This window comes from Sciurus vulgaris, assembly GCF_902686455.1.
Source record: "Sciurus vulgaris genome assembly, chromosome: 5".
Classification (NCBI taxonomy): domain Eukaryota; kingdom Metazoa; phylum Chordata; class Mammalia; order Rodentia; family Sciuridae; genus Sciurus; species Sciurus vulgaris.
The window spans coordinates 128152637-128173422 of record NC_136465.1 but is presented as its reverse complement, the minus strand read 5'-3'; the positions used below and the strand labels follow the sequence as shown (position 1 = coordinate 128173422).

General features: G+C 38.3%; 1 protein-coding gene across 3 annotated transcripts in view; it reads right to left on the bottom strand.

Moving 5' to 3' along the window:
- IRAK3 (interleukin 1 receptor associated kinase 3) overlaps positions 1-18382 on the bottom strand; it is a 51534-nt gene extending 33152 nt beyond the window's left edge. For 2 of the 3 annotated variants that reach the window (XR_013763797.1, XM_079139684.1), the window contains exons 1-2: positions 17287-18376; positions 3724-3906 (exon numbers count right to left, since the gene is read on the bottom strand). Coding sequence is in view for 2 of the 3 variants with exons in the window: in XM_079139684.1 (XP_078995810.1) it covers positions 3724-3906; positions 17287-17419 (316 nt within the window). In the remaining variant the exon portion in view is untranslated. Of the gene's footprint in view, positions 1-3723; positions 3907-17286 lie in introns of all 3 variants that reach the window. The other variant, XM_079139685.1, reaches the window with a different exon arrangement.
- Positions 18383-20786: the final 2404 nt, after the last annotated feature.

The window sequence follows — 20786 nt, the reverse complement described above, 5'->3', positions numbered from 1 at the left end:
AAATCATATGAAATACATTTTCTGACCACAAGGGAATTAAAGAAGAAGCAATAGAAGAAAAATTTGGAAAATTCACAAATACATGGAAATTGAACAATAAACTCATAAATAACCAATGAATCTAAGAAGAAATCACAAGTAAATTAGAAAATACTTTCATATGAATGAAAATTAAAACACAACATACTAAAAACTTATGGAATGTTGAACAAGCAGTGCCTAGAGGAAAATTTATAACTGCAAACGCCTACCTTAAAAAAAGAAGAAATATCCCAAATCAATGGCCTAAATTTCACTGTAAAGGAACTAGAAAAAGTAAAGAAAACTAAACAGAAGCAAGCAGAAGGAAAGAAATAATTAAGATCAGAGTCGAAGTAAATAAGAGGAAAAAAAAACCAGAAAAATCAATGAAATCAATATTGGTTCTTTGAAAAGATCTGCAAAATTGACCATTCTTTAACTAGACTGACCAGGAAAAAAAGAGAGAAGGCTCAAATTGCTAAAATCAAGAACAACAGAGGAGGGGCTGGGGATATAGCTCAGTTGGTAGAGTGCTTGCCTCACAAGCACAAGGCCCTGGGTTCAATCCCCAGTAACCCCCCCCCCCCCCAAAAAAGAACAGAGGAGATACCACTACTGATATTACTGAAATAACAAGAATTATAAGGAATACTATGAACAAATACTTATTCCAAAAAATCAGATAATTACATGAACAGATTCCTAGAAAGACACAAACTATTGAAACTAACTCAAGAAGGAATAAACATTCTGGCTCTTTAACAGATAAAGAGATCAACTTAGTATTTTAAAAGTCCCACAAAGAAAACTCTAGGCTCAGTTGACTTCACTGGATAATTCTACCATACAGTTTGAGTTTTACACAAATTCTTCAAAAATGGAAGAGGACAGACCAACTCCCAACTCATTCAATGAAGCCAGTATTATTCTGATACCAATGTCAGGTGAAGACATAGGAAAAGTGGATCTAATATCCCTTATGGATATAGATGCAAAAGTCCTCAACAAAATATTATCAAACCAAATCCAGAAACACATAAGTAATACATATTGTAACCAAGTGGGATTTATCCCAGGAGTCTGAAATTTGCTTATTATCTGAAAATTAATCAGTGTAATACACCACATTAACAGAATAAAGGACAAAATCCAAATGTTCATCCTCAGTGGACTGTAAAAAAGCATTTGATAAAATCCAATACTCTGTCGTGATTTTTTAAAACTCCCTAGAAATAGAATGGAATTTCCTCAATTTGATACAGGACATCTATGAAAAACCCACAGTTAACATTATACTCAATGGTAATAGACTGAATATTTTCCTCTTAAGATTCAGATCAAGACAGGGATGTTTGGTCCTGACACTTCTATTCAATATTACACTGAAATTCTAGCCAGATCAACTGGACTAAAAAAAAAGAAAAAGGAAGGAAGGAAGGAAGGACAGATGGACAAATGTCCTCACCTAGAACAGCATTTGAAGGGTGGAGGCTGTAAGGGCACCTGTAAAAGTCATTGCCCCCCCCCCTTTTTTAATGAAAAGACCAGTAATACTTAATTGCATAAAATGGAAGGTTCGAAATGACTCTAAGAAGCCAGTAAAAAGCTATGGATTCATGTCAAAACTGGAAAACAACTGCCAATCATTGAAATACAAATGCAAAATAAGTCATGTATGTATGGACAAAAATATAATGACAGTAAGTAAAGATTCTAATTCCTTGAAAATGTTGGTTATACCCTGAAATCAAAGGAAATGTCTTATGGCAGCAACCTGAACTGCAAGAACAGTTCCTGGGAGGAAACTGGAGGCATTTCTCAGAAGACATTCCAGACATATCAAGTGATCCTAGAGGGTGGAAGACAAAAAGGTCAAACATTCCTGTAAAACAAAATGAAATCAAAAAATCTCACCAAATGGAACACATACTAAGGAAAAGTAGGCAAAAACTGATTATCGGGAAAACTGATAAATCTGTCTGTGTTGGCAGCATAGAAAGACTAAATCTTTTCATGTATTTTCTATCAGGAACTCCAATCTCTAATCAGGGAGTAGCTGCCACAGGACACACTCAGCAGACACGCTCCCAATGAATATCATCACATTTCACTTAGCAGTCTACCCAATTAAACTTCTCCAGAATATGATTCAATTCAAAGTATCAATTCAATAAATTACAATTAAATAATGCTATTTTGTTTGGTAAAAGACTCAGAGTGAGGCACTATCCGTTTTCTTTATCTCAAATTTATCTATTTGCTTGTACTAGAGCAGCAAATAATTGTCTGTACTAATCTGTTAATCTCACATTTAAAAAATGAAATCTATTTTGCATATGTAATGGACTAGGAATCACCCAAGAATATGGAATGTTTGTCTCCTGATAGTCCAAATCATTCTCTGCTGCATAAATAAACAACACAGAGAATGAAAATATATCCTGAAATCTATTCCAGAACACAGAAATATAAAACAAACCCAGGTGTCCTGTTAAATTGGGCGAGGTTGATCCTGTGAACAGCAAACCATATGGTGATTTGTGTGGTTGGAAAAGGCTGAGATAATGAAAGGCATTGTATTTACAGTTCCCGGAGACTTATTGCATTCCACTTGCTCAGCTTCAAGTGAAGCATTATGCTCTACTAAACCACATAAAGAAATAGTATACAAAAGGTAAAAAGAATTAGCCAAGTTAGGTAATATCATGACTGAAGCTTATTAGGAACTAATATCCCACTGATGAATATCTACTAAATAAAAGTCATTCTGAAGCAGTAACTTTCTGGTACAGATCTCTCAGAATTTCTTCTTTGTGTGTAAACCTTCTTTGTGTAAGAAGGGAGAGGCTCATACATATGAAGGATGTGACCAAAGAACATGTGTACAAATATATAAAACTGAAATGAGTCAAAGAATAAAGATATTGATTCAAAGGCTTTGGACCCAAGAGTCTTGAATCTATAATGCAAAGGCCCAAGCTCAGTGAAGATCATTATTACCAAAATGAACATATTCAAGTGGAAGAAACAGAACAGGTGATGTTAAGAGACTAATTACAAAGAATACATGGAGAAAACATCATGGGCATTATTTATTGGGTTTCTTTGACTGTAAGACATAACAAACAAGACACACAGAGCAGAATTATGGAATGAATGACAGATAAGTGAGGCAGAGTTAAAAGCTATGGCATAATAAAAAGAGCAGTGAAGATAAAAGACAAATTCCAAATTTATTCTGCAGGTATTATTTGCACTAAAATATGGGGGAGAGAGAGAGCCACTTACATTTATAACTTCTAATCATATAATAAAACAAATGACAGCATTATCCATACTTAAACACTGTGATTCTGATTATGCTTTACTTAAACACTATGATTCTGATTATGCTTACGATTCAAGGAGTCTTTGAGTTTTGGAGAGAAATCTGATTCTATTAGCTGCTAGAAAGGAAACATTTTCAAACCTGCAGTTTTGAAAGGTTTTAAAAAACAACTCTAAAACTGTAAGAAGTAATGTGTTGTATACGCTAGGCAATAAAAGAAGTGTCACACACAAATAGAAAGCTGCAAGTTCCCCTGAAGATAAAAGTGACAGGCAAGGAATCACTGACACATCCAGTATGACAAGGCGATCACACGGGCAAAACTGAAATTCCTGTAGCATGGACCGAGAGCCACATTATAAGAATGTGTTTACCGTGGTTTGTAATTAAATGTATGGCACGATGATGCCCCATCTCCTGGAGAATCTGTAAAAGGTCACCGATGGTCTTGTTCTTCTGTGCCCAGGACCACAGCAATTCTCTTGTTCCACTTTTACCTTGGTCTACATATTTTTCAATATGACGAACATCCAGCCAACTGTTTGAAAGTCGCTCTGCTGTGGAAATTGCAAAAGAAAGAACCAAAGAATAGTTTACTTTTATTGGAATATTTGTGGATTTTATTTTTCAATGAATAATTTGAACTGAGTATTATTTTGAACTATTTAGCAGGTACTCCTCACCCACCTCCCACTAATATTCACAGCAGTAACCATGGTACAATGATCAGAATCAGTAATAACTAAACTGCAGACCTTATTTGCTTTTACTCCTTGTTCCACTAATGTGCTTTTTTTTGTTTTCCAATCCTTTCCATTTTCCCACACTGCATTTGATAACTTATTCTCCTGAGTCTCCTCCAGTGTATAGTGATTCCTCACTCTTTCCTCATCTTTCAGGATAGCCAAATGACATTGTGCTCTGCTTAGTGTGCAAACTCCAGGGGGTTGTGATATGATGACTTATCACCATTTATGTGTATCTTCATTGTTGGTTAAGGTGGTGTCTGCAAGGTTTCTCCACTACCAAACCATCTTTCTCTTTATAATTAATAGCTCTGTTGGGGAAGATACTTTGAAATTATGGAAATACCCTGCTTCTCTGCAGAACTGGCCTACTAATATTTGTACCCACCAATGCTTTTGCTTATCACAAATATTACTGTAGTAGTTGCTTCCTGGTGATTTTTCTACTTTGTCTTTTTTCCTTCTACATTCATGAACTGTAACTTTTCTGTAATAGTGTCCCTCCATTCTCATTAATTTATTCAACTTTTATGTAGATTAGTATGGACTTATGGATATTTATTCTATTCTAATGGTTAAAATCCAATGCTACCTATTATGGTCTAGATTTGGAATGTCCCCCAAAAGCTCATGTAATTAAAGCTTATGTACTTAAAGGCAAAGCAATATTCAGAGATGAGACTTTTAGGAAATGATTGGATCATGAGGGTTCTAACCTCATCAGTGGATTAATCCATTTGGTGGATTAATAATTTGAATGGACTACTTGGAGGAGGTGGGAACTGTATGCAGGTGGGGTATGGTTGGAGGAAGTAGTCACTAGAGGTGTGCCCTTGGGGAATACTTCTTCTTCTTGGCCCCTTCCTCACTCTCTATTTCCCAGCTGCCATGAGCTGAGCAGCTGTCCTCTGCCATGCCCTCCCACCATGTTCGTCTCACCTCAGGCCCAAAGAAATGGAGTCAGGTGACCATGGACTGAAACGTCTGAAAATGTGAACCAAAGTAAATCTTTCTTCCTCTAAGTGATTCATTTTTCATTTTTGGTTACAGTGGCAAACAGCTGACTAACACACTATCATTATTTATTTTGTTGCTGAAGCAGTTCTAGCTTTGTCTGTTTAGGTTGGCTTTTGTGTTCTGACAAGCCCAATCTTTATTTAAGCACTTTCTCAGTTGCTGGCTCTACAAGGTGCTCAAGGCTCATATTTTTGCATTTCTCCTTCCCCAGCACTGGAATTAACTACTTGCCCAAGGATTCAACTGTGATTAGAAGCTAAGATCCAGGTAACAAATGTGCTTATGGTGGCTAGAGTTCCATTGCTTGGAGGCTCTCAAAGCAAACAGAGTTAGGAAATGAGATGTACACTTATTCACACATCCACATTTCTCTACCTGTATGTATACATGTTACAACCAAGAGTTTATTCTGATAGCTCTGATTCCAATCCAATCCCAGAGGTTCACATTTTAGTTACTCCTTATTTGCAACTTAATTCTTGAACAGTAAGAAATGCTACTCTTATCAATGATGCTATATTTACTTGTTCATTTAATTCCACTACACTTCATAAAGTACTTTCAGAATTGTTAACCTACCTCCATGAGAAACACATTCACTAAATTAAAGTGTAATGATTCTTTAGTCCTTAGCTTAAAGTCATCCAGTTATGATGCTATTTCAAAAGTTACTTAGGTTAATTCTTTTCCTCCTCACCCATTTCAGGGTGGGTATAATTTATTTGTAATAATGAAATAATAACATAATAATAATGAACAGTTAGCTTCAGCTGTTGAAGTTTTTATGCAAGAGTGTTTTAAATTCTTCTTCCACATAGTTTTGCTGTTAAATATTTTTAAGTAATTAAAAGCTAATATCTGACTGGGGATATGGTTGGTAGAGTGCTTGCCTTATAACCACAAGGTCTTGGGTTCAATCCCCAGCACTGCAAAAGCTAATATCTGGGTGGGGTTAGGAAAATGTTTCACTAGGACATTAGACTTTTCATTGCTCAAGATCCATGCATATGACTTGTTTTGGGTCTTGTACAAGTACCTTAAAGTGCTACTGAAAGTGTATGAATTTATGGTGCCCAGAGTTAAAAGGATTCTTCAAGTGAAAATTTATTTCACCTTGCTGCACAGCTTCCAAGTTTTAAAGTGTACTGTAAGGCAAGAGAGGGTGAGAGAAGGCCAATGACAAAAGGATAGCTTTCTTGTTCCTGTAATAATATTCCCAGGTTAACTCAGTCATCTTTAGTTTTAAGATGTACTTTTGAGTCATTGATGGTGATGGCAGATTTTCCTAATTGCTTTACCATCCAGAGTCCCTAAAAAATTAAGGATTCCAGATACTGATCTGTGGATGTAATTCAACTGTCATGTGAAGTTGATCATGGGGATCCCAGTAAACCACAGTAACTAGTGATGGGAGCTCAGTACCCTTTGCTTCTGCCACACATGAATATAAAAACAACCCTAAAACAGCAATCAACTCTGTTGAAGGACTCTCCTATCCACCAATGATATTCTTCAAAGGCTGATGTCCTTTCAACAGATGTTCAGATCTGAGGAAAGCAATTAGCCTCATGGAAATTTCTTCTGTTTAAAGTCTCTTTCAAGGTCCAAAGTTTGTGTAAAGGAGTTGCTATACAAGTTACAGTATTTTAAATCAAAACATCGGAAAGGCAGGCACTTTCTGCTTTAATATGGCAACCTCTTTCCCCAAATTTTCAGTTCTACATGGCTTTGCTTTAATATTCAATTTACTTCGACTTTATGTTCTTGCTGAGACTCTCAGCACATCCTGAAAGTGGAAAAAGATCACAATCTGAAATCACTACTGTCCCCCACTCTTTGGGCCAAATGTTGATATTGTAACTACTACCAATGCTCTCCAATATTTCCAATCCCCTACCCCATTACAGAGGATTACATTTCCCTTCTCTGTAAGGTTAGGCATGTATTTATTCTAGCAGAAATACTAAAGAGTCAAGGCACAATTTCCCAACCCCACCATAACAATCGTAGAAGCACATGCTGACATGGGGTTGTCTCAGGATTGAAGAAGCCTAGTATGCTTGGTCACCACATTGGGGACAGATACAATGAACTGAGTGTTCTTCCCAAGAGCAAAAAGCAAACTTATCCTATGTCAAACTACTAAAATTGTGTTATTGTTTATTATTGCAGCATAACATAGTCTGTCCTGACTAATACACACAAAGTTGCATCTTGAATTAATCTAGTCACTTCTTGTATGAGAATAGAGGGAAAGAGACTGGCAACTTTTGTGATTAGATATCAAACAGGAAGGATAAATGAGACTTTGAATTTGATTGCATGTTTAGGCTACAAGGAAAAAAATCCTGCTACAATAAAATGTCTGATATTATTGATTTGTAATGTCTTTACCCTTCCTCCTTATTTTAAGTTCTGGTAAGATTATATTCATTCCTCATTTCTTTGAAGAGACAATATCTCATGAAGAGGCAAAAAACTATCCAGATGCCAAATATGTTTTAGATTGTTATCTCTACAAAACAAACAAACAAAAACAGGAGGAGTGTAGAGTAAAAATATTGGTAGAATCTGCTGTGATGCTGTTTAATACACAGTTGGCCCTCCATATCTGTTGGGTTTGCATCTGTGAATTCAACCAGCTATTGATTAAAGATATTCAGAAAAAGATTGTCTACACTGACCAGGTAAAGACTTTGTTTCTTGTCATTATTCTCTAAACAATATTTCTGTAGTCATTTACATTGATTTAGGTATTAAGTCATCTAAGGATGATTTTAACCATGTGGGAGGATGTGGATAGGTTATATGCAAATACTATCCCATTTTATATAAGGGGCTTGTGCATCTGTAGATTTTAGGATCTGCATAGGTCCTATAACCAATTCCCTGTGGATAATGAGATAACTGCAATCCTTTCTGATATATATAGTCTACCTTTTTGGCTGAAACACATTTTTCATGAATACTTTATTTAGCTGTTTCTAGAAACCCTTGAGAGAATACTGTGGATTGGGGTGTTCAAACATGTGCCATTGTCTATGATTAGCCAAGATACAGTAATTGCATACACCAGTGGGGCACGGAGATAGGTCCCTAACTAAAGACAAGGACCCAGGGAAGGCTCTCTACAGGGGTGTTTTCCAGACCCTGAGCCATGATTAAAGCAATGGATATTTCTAAAGGGAGATCAATTCTTAAGGTAGTACCTAAGTGACTACAGCCCCCTGTTCTTTGAGCCAAAATTGACACGGTAGACATTACCAATGCTCTCCAATATTTCCAATCCCCTATCCCATTATGGAGGATTATATTTCCCTTCTCGATAAGGTTGGCAATGTGTCTATTCCAGCAGAAACACTGAAGGGTCAAGGCACAATTTGCCAGGTTCCCAATCCTGCTGCAGCAGTGGTAAAAGCACATGGTGACATAGGGGTGCCTCATGATTGAAGAAGCCTGGAATGCTGGGCCACTGCATGGGAGACAGATGCACTGGACCCAGTGCTCTTTCCAACAGCAAAAAGCAAACTTATACTATGTCATACTACTGTAAATATTGTAATATGTGTAAATATTGCATATGAGACTGAATAGGGTACACTATCACAGGAAATTTCAGTCAGAAAACCAACAAATAATTCTCAACCCTGTAGATTATCCTGTCTCCCAAGGAGAAAAGACTCCAGTCAAAACAGAGCATGGCTGTGGACCTCTGTGTGCATACAGGAACACGGGTGCTTAGCGATGGCCCTAAACCCACAGTAGGACTCTAGGCAAGCCACAGTCCCACTGAACAATCTCAAACTTCCCATCAGTAACTGTTATTTGAAGCCCTTCCACCTACAGGATATACTAAATTTGGTTTATCTTCCTTGGTCTGCTGGTTATAAGAGCATGAACTTTAAAACATCTCCAGTCTTTAGGGCTGGGGGTGTGACTCAGTGGTTGAGCACATGCTTAGCATGTGGGAGGCCCTGGGTTCAATCCCCAGCACCAAGAAACAAAATGAAGGAAAAAAAAAACACTTCTAGTTTTCAAATCTCATTAACATTCCTGTGACAGAACCCTAAATATCAGAAGAATAACCCCTTTCAGAAAAGGTGAAGTTTAGGTTTCTGTTTTTCCTACTAGAAAATTAAGTGGCAAATATTTACAGAATATTAGGCATAATGTACCATGTAAATTAATAGTAATGAATATTTACATAGCAGAAAAAATTCTGCCTTTTAAAAAATAGATAAAATAGTTCCCTCTATACTGTGAATCTCTGGAAAAAACATATTGGCACATGATTTCACAGGAGCCAAAAGGGAAAATGCTTTTGTAGAAAACCGCCGTCAGGAAAGGAACAGGAAGGTGACCAAGACTTAGTGCTAGCCTTGCAACACAGAGATGGGAGCAAGGTTGGCCTAGACTGAGGTATGTCAGACGGAGAACTGCTTCATAAGCAGCGAAGAGGCTGAGGGAGCAGAGGTGAGCCCTGCGTCCAGAGCAGAGAACAAGCTCCATGAAGTCTCCACGTGGCTTTTGTACTTCCAGGAACATGCTTAGCACCTAGATGTTCAGTACGTATTTTCTGAACGACAGAGACCCTGGGTATTCCAAGAATTTAAACTTCATTCTGAAAACAACTGACCAACCTCAGATTTCTGAAAAGTGATGTCAGTTTTACTTTTTTTTTGAAAGATCCATGTGGTAGCAATAGTCACAGAAATCTCATTTGCAATATTTACACTTGAAAGGTATAAACATTTTATAGTTCACACAATTCTCACAGTAGGAAAGGAAGAGTTTATGACTATTAGGGGAATCTAGATTTAATGTTCTAAATTCCAGAGGGTGTCCATTTTTCTGCATAATTCCATTCCCAATATTTCTTTTTCTTTTGTTAGTTGTGAAGGTCCCTTTTTAAAGCACAGTGGGTCATAACCCTATGCTCTCGTATCCGGTGATTTGACTGAGGAACTGCTAATGTAAGATGTGATGTTCTCCATTAAGCACATTCCTGAGATTGAGCTGCAGTATGAATGAACAGATGCCAAATGAGCTAGGGCTTTTAGTTTCCTAACACTGACCAAAGGAGAGTGATTTTACAAAGTTAGATTAGGCAAAGGCATTTTTCTAAAGTAGTTCTCAGTGAGAAACTGATCAGGACTCAGTTAAAATAAATACTGCCCACATGTATGAATTGCCATCAAGATGAGAGATGAACTACACTTTCTCTCTAAACTGGCAATTCATGGTGCAACCTTAAAAGCTTTTCTCTGAGGATGATGCAGCATCTGAATTGAAACACCACTAGAGTATTTTTAGCATCCATAAAATGTATATTCAGTTAGATCAAATTCTATACAACAATAGCTCCAACTTGATGCAACAAAATACAAATTCTTGATATCTTAATTACATTCTCCACTATTTCTAGCTTTTGCCAAACCTTCCTTGTTTTTCCCTTTGAGAATACAGGACTTTGCTTATGCACAGTAGAAATCAAATAAAAATAAAATGGAAAGTTTCCGACTAGTAGTGTTCTAAAGTCAAGAGTATTATAAATTGTAAAACTAACTTAGAAAAATAAACTGTAACTTTAATTTTTAAAAGCATTTTTTAGAAGGCAAATCTGTCGTTGAAAGGCATGTTGGTGTAATACAAACCCAAAAGATGACCTGCTAAGTTGAAAAATGAGTTTATGTGCAGATAATCATTGTTTAATTACTATTAATCGATGCTCAAAGGTCCTTGGAGGCTGTTTTGAGAGTGCAGGACTGTCTAGGTAGTGCTAACCACTGGGGAATTCAGTTGCAGAAATCATGTCTCCATATGCAAATATGTTTCTGAAGGGGTTTTTAGAATATTGCAACACATCCCTGTTTGGAATCTGTATTTGCATATGACCATGTGCTAAAACCTCTGGGAAATTAAGATAGTATCTTACAAAGTTTGTTTTTAGATAACAGAAAGATATCTTTCTACAAAGAAATTAGGTAATTTTTAAAAAACAACCTATAAAATTAAAGATATTTTAATTATTAAAAAAGTAAAATAAGACTCAAAAATCTAAGTTGGTTCTAACCCTCACCCCAGACTCTAAGAATGAATACCCTGCAGTGCATAAATTTTACAAGAAATAATACTCTGCCACATCTAGGCTTAAGTTCATGTGCCATACTTGAATAAGACTCATTCCATAGCCAGGGGTGGGACTGAACATGTACATTTTCTCAGATGTCCCTCTATCTATCTTGCTCTCTAAATCATAGAACCAGGTAAGGACCTAACATAAATACCTCTGGGAGAGAATAAAAGAACAATTCACCTTCAACACTAGCACTTTGGTATGCAACTCAGAAGTTGTAGAAATTCATATCCAGATGATGATCAATACAATTTTCCCATACATTCTTCCCTTATTTAACTTCTTTATAGCATGTATAAGGTCTGTTGTCTGCACTAAACTGGAAAATCCTTACAAGGAGGAGCCCCAATGTTGCACCTAATACAATGCTTTGTCTAAGATTGTGCCCAAAGAGGTTTTAGACATTTAATAGACATCTGCTCATTCGTTAGTTCATTCAAAATAGAGATTTACCAAATGCATGCTCAATACCAAGTGTAAATTTCAGATGCTAGGAGAGTTACTATGAAATTAAAAAAAAAAAAAGTTCCTGCCCTCATGAAGCTTATGTTAAGGTGGACAATAAACAAACAGGAATGAGGTGAGAGAAGACAAAAGTGGTAATAGAGAAAAATAAAGTAGGAGAGGAAAGGTATGGAAGAGTATCCATTTTAAAAGTGGTCAAGGTAGATAATAGTTTTGCAAAATGTTATGCAAGAGGAGAAGCCAGCCCCAAGGTTACCTCCAGGAAAAAATGTCCTTACTTGTTCAAGGAACCGAGGCTAATGTGTTTAAGTCAAGCAAATAAGAGGGAGAAAGGAGCGAGAGAGCCATGAAGAACTTTGGTTATTTACCCTGAGTGAGTCAGGAAGCTACCAGAGGTTCTGAATAAAGTACCAATATAATATGCTTTACATGTTTAACAGGCTCAGTGACTGCTGTGTTGAAAGAGCTTTGAGAAGTGCAAAGGCAGCTAGGAGACTACTGAAGTAATCCAAGTGAGATCTGATGGTCTGGACTCCGTGGCAGGGAGAAGAAGTGGTTAAATTAGTGGATAAGTCCTAAAGGCAGAGTTAAAAGCATCAACTGCTAAGAGACAAGATGTGGTTTGTGAAAGCAAGCAAGAAGCCACAAAAGACTAATATTTTGACCTAAGTAAAAGATGGATATGATTTCCCTTAACTAAGATGGGAAAACTTTGGGAGGAGGGGGCATTTCTGGAATGTTAAGTTAGAGATACCATCAAGTAGACAAATAGATAAAGAAAGCTGACATTCAAGAAAGAGAGCCAGGCTAAAAATTTGGGAGTTAGTGGTGTATTTTCAAGGTAGTGGGTACAGCAGGCAAACAGAAGAGAAGAGGTCCACAGCCTAAGCCAGGGGCACTCCAGGAGATAAAAAGGAATCTGTAAGAAGAAATGAATGTCAGAAAGTATAATGTTCTAGAAGTAAAGAATGTACTTCAAGTGATCAAATAAGAATATTGAGAAATGACCATTGTGTTTTGCTATGTTGAGGAGGAATTTCAAGGGGAGGAGGGGGGATGAAAGCCTGATTGGTGAAGTTTCCAGAAGGAAAAAAGGGACTGGACTATAAATAGCCGTTTTGAGGAATTTACCATTAAGGGGAACAGAGAAATGAGAGGGTAGCTTAGTGTAGAAGTGAGATCTAAAGAGCGTATTGAAAGATGGGAGAAGTAGTGTAGTAGTAAAAAAAAAAAATCTATTTTACCTTCAGGGAGGGAAGGGTATCTTTCTCCTCCTTAGATGGGAGCTACACACAATGACTTCCTTCCAAAGAGTACAATATGGAGAGAGGAGGACAGAGTCATTTTCCAGTATAGATACCTGGTGGATATACCTCAGCCCTGGTTAATAGCAACAGTGATAACTCACATAAATAGTACATATCCTTGATAAAATGTGATGAAAATGGTGCTTTACCTCTGTGGTCTTCACCCCCAAATCCATAACCTGTTAACTAATGAGAAAAGCATCAGACCAATCCCAGCTGAAGTACAACCAGTACTCCTCAAAGCTGTCAAGGTCATCAAAAACAAGGGAAGGCTCAGAAATCATCAGTCAAGAAGAGATGAAGGATACAACTAAATGTAATGTGGCAATCCAGAAGGAATCCTGGAACAAAGAAAGGACATTAGGTAAAAAAGCAGGAAGTGCAAATAAAGTATGAACTTCAGTTAATAATGTGTCCATATTGTAACAAAGGTATAATCCTAATGTAAGATGTTAATAATAGGAGAAACTGGGTATAGTGTGTATTGGAAGAATGTAGAGTATATATGGGAGCTCTTGGCACCAAATTCTAAATTTTTCTGTGCATTTAAAACTATTCTAAAAATAAGAGCCATTTAAAAATTAAATCAAAACCAAAAAAAACAATGAAGGCTCTAAACTTAATCATTTGATTAGAATCCTAGTCTGCCATTTAGTAAACTGTGATGTAATTATTAATAATACATTATTCATTATTAGAGAATAATAAATTTAATAATTACTTATTTAATAATATAATTAATTTAAATTTAATAATCATAATTTTAATTATTTAATTTAATAATAAATAATAAATTTATTATTAGAGAATAATAAATTCTCTAATAATCAATTTTCCCACCAATAAACTTGAAACAGGGAAAGTATCTACCTCAGAGAATTTTTGTAATAAGTAAATAAATAATCCATGTCAAATGCTTAGGATAGTGTCTGGCAAATAACAAGCACTTCATAGATGGCAGCTATTGTTATTATTGCTATTATTTTAAAATGTTATTAAATGTTCAAATGTACATCTAAGATTTTACATTTAAATTGTTTTAAAGTAATTAACAATAATTTATGCAGTCTTCTTTCCTTTTAGAGGAAGATAATTGAATATCGCCCTTTATATAGAATCTAAAAAATGACATCTCCTTTAATCATTAGTGCTGCAAGGTTTTATAGTGTGAGCTGATGCAATTTAAGTTAAATATCAATGTATGGATATATATAATAGGAGTTGTCATAAGAGGTTCTGTATATCCATTATTATGTCTATGAAATAAATAACATTTTCTAATCAGGCCTCTTGCTTTTATTATAAAGCCATAAAGTCATCAACATCAACATAGTATTATACTGGGATCATACTATTTTTAATAACAATAATTGATGAAGTAATTTGAAGAGTAATGTGTAGAATATTATCAAAGATAAAAAGACTTATGAGAAATAAAAAAGAGTTTGGCCTAACCAATGGTTCCCAAATCAGATCATGCATCAGATTCATACTCATTTGGCGTGCAACAAAAGATCCTGGAACCTCCCCTGAGACTTACTGAACCAGCTGCTCCAAGAGTGGATAGGGCAATTTTCTATTGGAAAGCTGGTACAGGTGATTCCAATGTGTGAGCCACTGGCCTACCTTATCCTGCATGCACTCATCATACCATGGGGGCCACTAGGATCTATTGCTTCTGTCAATGTATCCTGAAGTTCACGTCAGAAGAATCATGATCAGCTTGAGAGAGTTTCATCTATTACTATCACAGTTGTTTTCCATTTGAAATTGTGGTCCCTCTGTGCCTTAAGAATTTTACCTGGTCTAACCATAAAAGTGCACTGTGTGTGTGTGTGTGTGTGTGTGTGTGTGTGTGTGTGTGTGTGTTTGTGACTGAAAATAGAAACCAGGACCTCTCCTGTGCTGAAGCATGCGCTCTATCACTGATCTATACCCCCTAACCCAACGCAGCCTTTTGGTTCAGTATCCTATCACTATTACTTCTCCTCTCAAAGGTCAAGTTTTCCCTTCCTGCTTTCCATCCCCACTTTCTTCCTCCACTGTACCAATAGGGAAATGCAGCACATTTAATTCAGTTGCCTTGGACACCCTGAACTGGGCAGCCTTCCCTAGTGCTGAATCAACAGTTTGTGAAGCAGCTGGTCAGTTTCAGCTATAAGGTTCAGGCAATCAGTAAGCATAACTCCCTGATAGTGAATTACAGCTGGAATGTCAAAGAGTAAACATTTTAGATCCCTCCTCTAGAGAATCAAAGGAACAATGACCAAACTATATGTAAAGGTAGAACTCAGGCCTATAATGAGTATCAACTCAAGCTCAAGAAGCTAGCCTTCTATCTACAATAATCAGTCCATGACTATTATATGTAGCAGTGAGTCCAGGAAGCCAAATTATTAGCAATTGGCCCCATAGTGCCAGGACTTGATTAGTAACTGACAACTTGCTTAATTTCTGCTCCTACTTTCAGTTTAAGACCAACCCGAGAAAGCCAAATATGTACACCTAAACAATCACAGAGGATGCTCGCTCACCTCTAGTTAGCCTGCGTGCAGCTTCCTCATGCCACCAGTCTGCAATCAGACATACCTGAAGCCTTCTGCCTGCCTTTTGTTAAATGTAAGCAATAGTGGCCCTTTCCTTTGCTCTGAATAGTCAGTCTTTCTTGTCCTAGATTGAGTCCTCTTCATTTATTTCCATAACTAGGAAAACATGGCTGTATAGTTAAAGATCACTGAATTGTTTTTGCAAGTCAGAAATGCTGTACTTTAGAGAGGTTGTCAGATGCAGCAGAAAAGAACACAGCAGGAGGGGGAAGTGTTAGAGTCCCTGTGGTAAGGGCACAAGCCTTGCATCCATTGTCATGGCTCAAGTCCAAGCTCTGCCACTCACAACTGTGTGAACCTGGGCAAATTACTGAACCAATTTGTACTCCAGTGTCCTTACCTGTTAAAACACTGGTGATGGTGATAGCATCAGACTTACAGGACAACTGGACACCCATTTAAAGAAAGAATACCTAGATTTCAGTGTTGTGGAAGAGAGAGAATCCAGTAAATTGAGCTGCACTTGCTGGAAAGCCACGATGACCAGAGACTGAGTGCTGTCTGCCCCTTTTAAATGGGACATAGGTTTTTACATTTTTACTGTCACCATCAACCTGCTTCCTTCATTTATGATATCTACCTGGCCCTATTCACTACTCCTTCACAAATTCAGTAACTGTAGGAAATCTATAGGTACAAATATATATACCCTATCTCCAAAATCTCTCAAAAATATTTGGTGGAGAAGAGCTCTTATTTCTCAAATGCACACTGAAAATCTTTGCTTTCCAGAAATCTGAGTCAAGTACCTTTTTCTGAGATATTTTACTGAAGGCCATAATGTAAAATTTATAGAGCTTAAAATATATGCTTTTTATATAACTAGAGGTTATATAAAAATGTAATGGTACAGTTTCAGAAAATGTGGCCACATTATTTAAAACCAAGAAAACTTCTCTTCATAGATTTTCTACTCTTCTTCGTAAGAAAAATTACTATTTCACACAATGAAAGCTGTTTTGACATAATCACATTTATTTTCAATTAACAATAAATGCGACAGCATGGGGTATCAAATCTAACCCAAATTACCTGTACAAAACAAAGATTTTTGTCTGAAATTATTTCTGGTAATTAACCTCAACACTTCCAAAAGGCAGTTGCTCAACTTTTCAATGTCTGCATACAAAGGAGTTTTGAAACCATTTTTTCTAGATTAAAATAGCCATTCCGTAGAATAAACTTTCATTTCACTAGATTGTTAAATAAGTAAGATATGTTTAAGAACCAGGATAGTAAATTACAAATAGTAATTAACTTTAGCATTTCACTGGGAAGCAAGTTGGAGCCTCGGAAGCGCACTGTAAACACCAAAGGATACAGATCTTAAAGTTCTCAAGGTGATTTACTATGAAAGTTCTACCCCGGGTTGACTCTGCAATGACAGGCATCATACATAAGTTCTTATTTGAAGACCACCGAACCGAAAGGCAGAAATAGTTCGATGCTGCCGTGCAGTATCTTTCCCAAGTTCACTTGATCATGCAGCAAAGACACCCCAAGTTTCTTTGGACGGGAAAGGGAGCGAGCGTGTGGGTCTTGGGAGTGCGTGCGAGAAGAAGAGGCAGGTTCGGTCGGGAAGCTCCGGGCCCCGCAGCTCGGCTCCCCGCCCCGTCCCGCCCCGCCCCGCGCGCGCCGCGCCGCGCCGCGCCGCACTCACCCAGGCCGCGCCAGCCCAGCGCGCCGTCGCAGCTGTCCAGGACCGCGCACAGCTGGCCCAGCAGCGCGGGCGGCAGGTCGAACAGGAGCGTGTGCGCCGAGAGCGCGCCGCGGACCCCGCAGTTCCCGGCCATTGCGCGGCTGCTGGAGGCGCGTGGGGATGCGGAGCCCCGGCCTCTCCCGCCGTTACACAACCGCGGAAATCCTGCTTCCACCACTGTCACCAAAACCTCGGAACTCGCCGTGCCCGGGCCTCACAAGGGGCGGTCCCCACATGACGCAAAGCGCCGCTCCCCAGAGATGCCCGGGCGGACCTGGGGCCTGGCCGCGGGTTTTCCCTGCGTCTGGCTCTTGGTTGGCTTCCTGTTTTGAAAGGTCCTGTTATTCCTCTGGGTGGAAGGTGACTGAAGAGACAAACCAAAGGGAAAGACCAGGACTTCGGGACTCCTTGTGTCCCTACCTCCCGCTCTGCCTGCCCTGGGATGGGCTGTCTTCTGGCCTGGATGATTTAAGTCTTTTGGAGAGTGGGGTAATTGGGGATTTAACCTTGGAGCCCTTTACCACCGAGCTACCTCCCTCAGCCGTTTTAATTTTGAGACAGGGTTTACAGGGTTTCACTAAATTGCTTAGGGCCTCGCCAAATTGCTGAGGCTGGCTTTGAACTTGTGATATTGGTCCTCCTGCTTCAGCCTCCGGAGCTGCTGGGATTACAGGCATCCGCCACCGCGCCCAGCCGTCTTGACGTCTAATAAAAGGGTTTTTTTTCATGTTATTCTGTCGGAAGAGACATGAGTTCATTACGAACACTTAGAAAACCCAGAAAAATTAAAATAATCCCTTGTGACCCCACTCAACTGAAGACAGCCACTCCCAAGTTTTTTGGCATCTTTTCCTCCCAAACCTTTTACCGAATTTTAAACAGATTGAAAACATGCATGCATGGAGTGACTGCTGGGAAAGACGGATGTAGAGGCCAACAACAGAAAAACTGAAGGCACCAAACAAATCAGAGTAAAAGTGTGTTTCAGAAGGCAGCCCCACCTCTATACTATTTGGTGTTAGTACATTTTCTTCTCCCTAGGCTTCCCTGACGAAACTTTGACCACTTTTTCCTTCCTCAAAGTGTTTCACCGAACCTTCCTTTTGCTTCATCATGGAGTTTAATAAAAAAATGCTGCTTTGAAATCTTCTACCGTTTATACCATTAAACCCCGCCATAGGCATGATACAAATGCTACAGACAGAACTACAGAGAGAGAGAGAGAGGGAAATGCTTCAAAAATGCAAAAATGGTGGGAATTTTTTTTTTTTTTTTTTTTTTCTAAAGACTGGACAAGGAGATGGCCCAGGGCCCATTAACTGAGCTCTATCGCCACCTATTTGAAATATTTCAGGTCTTAGTCTTTGGGAATAGCTCCCCCTAGGGATCAGCAGTGATGATTCCATAGCAGTTAGCACCCCTACCTGAAGTTCCAAAAGGTAGTATTCCATGAAAAGATACTTGAAAATTGGTAAAGCCTGTGCGGTTTGGGCAGGAGTTTCCATCTCCCTTCATCCAAATGACTAGGGTTTTATTGTCAAAGTGTGCATGCCTGTGAAATTCCATATCTCTTAAAGGGGCTACCAAACAATTGAGGCAAAATACAATTAGTACTGTATTATGGAAGTCTTGAATTTCTAGAACAGGGAAGGCAAACTCAAGTATGCAGAGGAACCAGGAAGTCAATGAGGGTGAGTGTGTTCAGCTTTTTTTTCACTGTGACAAAATACCTGACTTAACTTGAAAGCAGGATGAATCATGATTTCAGAGGTTTCAGTACATGGTCTTTTGGCCCCCATTACTTTTGGGCCTATGACAAGATTGTATCTCATGGTGGGAGTGTGTGGTGAGAAGGCTGCTCACCTCAAGGTAGCTGGGAAGTAGAAAGAGGAAAGGTCAGGCTCCCCATGACTTAGTTTCCTGCCATTAGGCCCCAGCTCCTAAAGGATCCACCATTGCCCTATAGCACCAGATGCTGGTGAGCAAACCTTTATCATGTGAACCTGTAGGGAACATTAAAGATCCAAATCATAACAGTGAGGGAAGCAGTCCTCCCTGCTTTGCCAGGTCTAATTCATCAAGAAGCAAGGATTTTAAGTGAAAGCTAGATTGTGTAAAATCGGCATTTCCAGTACTGGCAGTTATCAGACCATGTTCTCTCCCTATCCTAAAACTGCCTTTGAGTTTTCAACTTTATGTCATCAGTTACAGCACTCATTAACCTTCCCTGTTGCTGTCCCCCAACAGTTCTCTCCCATCCTGACTCCTCCTCCTCATTTTTTGACTCTCCAGTTCCTGACTTACTGTCACTCTCTGCAATATTATTCCTGTATTACTTCTAGGTGATTTAACATATATGTAGTATAATCAACTAACTTTTCACTACCCTAGCTTCTCAGTTCCTTGACTCCTTTCCTCCAGTGACCTTGAGCCCCATTCTATTCTGTTTCACCCACTCATGCCAATGATTACCCCTAGACTTGTCATTATCCATAACTTTATGCTATCTATAACTTCTATTTCATGATTCTGCTCTCTGACCACTCCTCCTGTATTTCTAGTACTCTGATTTAAACAACCCTTCCCCCTCACCAGGATATTGAATCCAAATCATGCTACCTCTTTTCTGTCCCCACCCTTTTGATGTCTTCACTTTTCTCTTTATCCATAAAGTTCACAGTCAACTATTATAATCACTCCCTTGTAAGTGACCTCTGTTTCCTGGTTCCTCTCTCATTTTGCTGAACTCTCTTGGCAAATCTACCATCTTGATTACATCTAACTTTCCAAGTTTGGGCTCTGTAGCTACAGTGTAGCTATAAAAGAAAAAAAAAAATGGTGCTATTTTTAACTTAATTTTAAGTCAAAACCATGACTCTTTCATGCTGCCCAGCAATAATATTATGCACCTTTATTCCATTTATTCTCCTGGTGTCCTTGAATATTATATTATACTTTCTTTTTCCTCCTCAATCCTATCACCTTCCTCTCATCCTCAGGTTCAGCATATAACCTTAAGAATGTTTATTGAGAACACTAATGCATCAGGAAAAAAAAAATTCTACAAGATCTCCCTACCCTGTTCACCTCTCTACCAGCATGTGTACCAACATATAGTCTCTCCCCTTTTCCTATAGAAAGATGGTCCAGGGGCTCATCTAAGTCTAATTCTTTCACTTGTAAACTCAGTCCTGTTCCTGTCCCTGAATCAGAGGCATCAAGGGCAGCTGTTTTCCTTATCTCTACTATTCTATTCTAACAGAATACACATATGATGTCATCAAAAAACATAATTTTTTGATGGTACTGGGAGCCAAACCCAGGGCCTCATACATTGCAGGCAAATGCTTTACCACTGAAACACATTTTTAGCTCTCTTGCTCTCTTTTGGGGTAGAGTTGAATATTCTCATTATACCAATTTTTCTCCTCCTATTGTCTTTTAAGCCCACTGTTCATTGA